Raw genomic sequence first — 2751 nt, forward strand, 5'->3', positions numbered from 1 at the left:
GGATGGCTGAGGTTAGAGAGCGCAGAAGGCGAGCAAGTGTGTAAAGGACCATGAGGAAGGGGGCTACCCCATTCCAGCTTTCCCTCACTCATCAGTGCGGTAGAGCGCCAGGGCGTGGCCGGTGAAGTCAATGACGTCCTGGCCCAAATCAAACTTCCGGTAGACATCGCGCATGCTGGTGGTCTGTGGGTCAACCCCTTCGAAGGTCTTGGGGTCGTTCTCGTCAAAGTTGGCCACAAACACGAGAAACTTGCGGAAGCGCCGTTTCTCAAACATGCCCATCAGATCTGAAAAAAGTATCACGAGGAGAATCTGCTCTCTACCAAATTACAAGCCTCTTCTTTCCATCAGGTTAGGGCAGGAAACCAGGAACCCAAGCTCCCAGCTGAGCTCTGTCACTGACCACCGTGTGTCCTTAGGTTAACCCCTCTGCCTCTCTAGGCTTCAGTTTCTCCGTTTATACAAAGAGAGGGCTGGGCTGGACAGGCTCTAAGGGCCCTCCCAGCTCTGACGCCTGAGAATTTTAACAGGCGGAGGAAAGACCATTCCCAAGATCGAAGTCTTTCAGAAGGAGGCCCCTCTACACCTCTCCACGTCCAGACTTCCTCCCTGGCAACAAGCCATAAGGTGACGGCAGGGGGCAGAAAGGACACACAGAGCAAGGGGCTTCTGGTGCTGCCTGGGTGGTGAAGAGCCTGGATAAGGGGCACCCTGCTCTGGCCTGTGCACCCCTACTGAGGACAGCCTGCCTCCCCCACCTCCCAGTATCCTCGGCCCCGGGAACCCGCACTCACTGGAAGCCAAGGCCTCAGTCTCAGTGGACGGCACTTTGTAGATCTTGCCCGCCTTATAGACGAAGCTGCCTTCCACCACTTTAAAGTCCAGGTAGCGAGTCACCTCCGTGTACAGCAGCATTTTCACCAGCTGGCCTGGGGGTTGGGGAAGAGCTGCGGCGTCAGCCTGGCTCCCGTCTCACTGGTTGGGCTGCCCCTTTGCTGGAGTGTGACCTGCCCCTGGCTTTCCCAATCACCCCACAACACCTCCTTGGTCCCCCTCACCATTGGCCATGAGGAATTTGGGAATCAGGTCAACATTCCAGTCTCGGCCACGGCCCATCGACTCAGGAGGCCCCTCCAGGAACTGAAAACGCTTATACAGCTGCAAGTAGGAGAAAGCGAGAGCGAGCCACCTCAGGACCATGTTGCCCAGGGAATCTGGGGAGCTCCATGGAGCCCCCACAAAGCTTGAGGAGAGGCCTGGCAGGGCCGGGCCAAGCCTCACCTCCTCCAGGGGTGTGATGGAGGAGCTCTCCCCGCCGTAGTAGGGGTTCCGATCCATGTGCAGCACCTTCTTGCCATTCACGGACATGATGCCAGACAAGATGCATTCCTGGGGGGAGAAGTGACAGTCCCTGCAGTCCCCCTCCCCGCCCCCCAGCAGCCCCAACTGTCGTCTCCCCCTGGACGGCAGGCTCCAGGCTGGTGGATAGCTCCTACCCACGCGGGCTGGGCCCCTAACGGAGCAACGCCAGCGCTTCCCCAGGCTTGCTCCCTCGGAACCTCCCAGCGCGAGGCGCGGCCAGGGAGAACTAACGGGAAGGAAACAACCGCGGCCCTGAAACAGAGACGCCTCTAGCGGCCCACCCCCAGAAAGCAGCCCTCCGCATCGCACAAGGAGGGCAGAGGGGCAGCGCTACCCCTCCCTGGGCCGTGCCTTCTCCCAAAGTCGGACCCGAACCCGCGCCCTCCTGTGCCTTCCCCGATCACTGGTCAGTGTCATCGGCCCAAGGACAAAGGCTGCGGATCGCCTGGGCCCTCGGTCGCCATGGGAAACTAGGGTGGGGGTGCGGGAATGAACGCACTGGCCCCACCACTGCTGCTTCTCGAACATTCACCAGGCCCCCCGGCCCCAGAGCCAGCCGGGGGGACGGGACGAGGGCCTCCCCTGGCAAGGAACCCCAAACCCAGGCGCTGGGACCTCATCCCCCGCCGGATTAGCACAAAATGGGGCCGCTGTGCTGCTGATGGGGTCCGGTGGGCGGGACCGGGAGCATCGGGGCGTCGACCCGAGCAGGCTGCGTTTCCCGGCCCAGCAGGATGGGTACGAGGGGCGGGGAGGGGCGGAGGTCCGCGCCGGGGATCGCAGGGGGCGCCCGGGAGGGGGACTTGCTGGGGAGAAAGGGACGCGGCGATGGATGGAAGTGATGTCGTGAAGAGATGGCAGCAGAGACTGTCTCTTCGGGGACAAGGAGCGCCGGTGGCGTCCGGAGCTGGGGCTGAAGGGATGGGAGGGAGATCGGGCTGGCGCCGTCAGGGAACTGCACCATCGCGGGGATGGGTGGTCGCAAACCGTAGCCACGGGCCCCAGATGTCGCGAAGGCGGACTCACGGTGAGGCCGGTCCCCAGCACGATCACATCGTATTCTTCGTCCATGGCTCAGCCCTCGGTGCCAGCTCCGGCTCCTCCTACTCCTTCACCACAGCCACCGCCGCCTTCGCCACCGCACTGGACCAAAGATGGCGGCGCGGCCCTCAGACGCCCGACGCCTCCGCCGCGTCAAAGAGTCCCGGCCCCTCCCCGCCCCCCGCCGCTCTCGGGCGCGCGGCGCCGCCTCCGCAGCTCACGGCCCAGTAGGGCGGCCAGAGTCCAGGCTCAAGCACCAGCGCGGCCCTCCGGACGGCCGGTTTCTGAGGGCCCCTGAGAAGAGTGGGGCGGGGCGGGCAGTGCTGCGACTCGCGAAGGATTCGTGCG

General features: G+C 63.6%; 1 protein-coding gene across 1 annotated transcript in view; it reads right to left on the bottom strand.

The window, feature by feature from the left end:
- The window catches only part of GDI1 (GDP dissociation inhibitor 1), a 4774-nt gene extending 2341 nt beyond the window's left edge, over nucleotides 1-2433 (bottom strand). The window contains exons 1-5 of the mRNA XM_007957140.2: nucleotides 2389-2433; nucleotides 1282-1389; nucleotides 1059-1158; nucleotides 795-929; nucleotides 89-287 (exon numbers count right to left, since the gene is read on the bottom strand). Coding sequence (XP_007955331.1) covers nucleotides 89-287; nucleotides 795-929; nucleotides 1059-1158; nucleotides 1282-1389; nucleotides 2389-2433 — 587 coding nt within the window. The remainder of the gene's footprint in view (nucleotides 1-88; nucleotides 288-794; nucleotides 930-1058; nucleotides 1159-1281; nucleotides 1390-2388) is intronic.
- Nucleotides 2434-2751: the final 318 nt, after the last annotated feature.

The sequence above is a fragment of the Orycteropus afer genome, unplaced genomic scaffold (assembly GCF_000298275.1).
Source record: "Orycteropus afer afer isolate SDZICR_OR568_19922 unplaced genomic scaffold, OryAfe1.0 scaffold00713, whole genome shotgun sequence".
NCBI lineage: Eukaryota > Metazoa > Chordata > Mammalia > Tubulidentata > Orycteropodidae > Orycteropus > Orycteropus afer.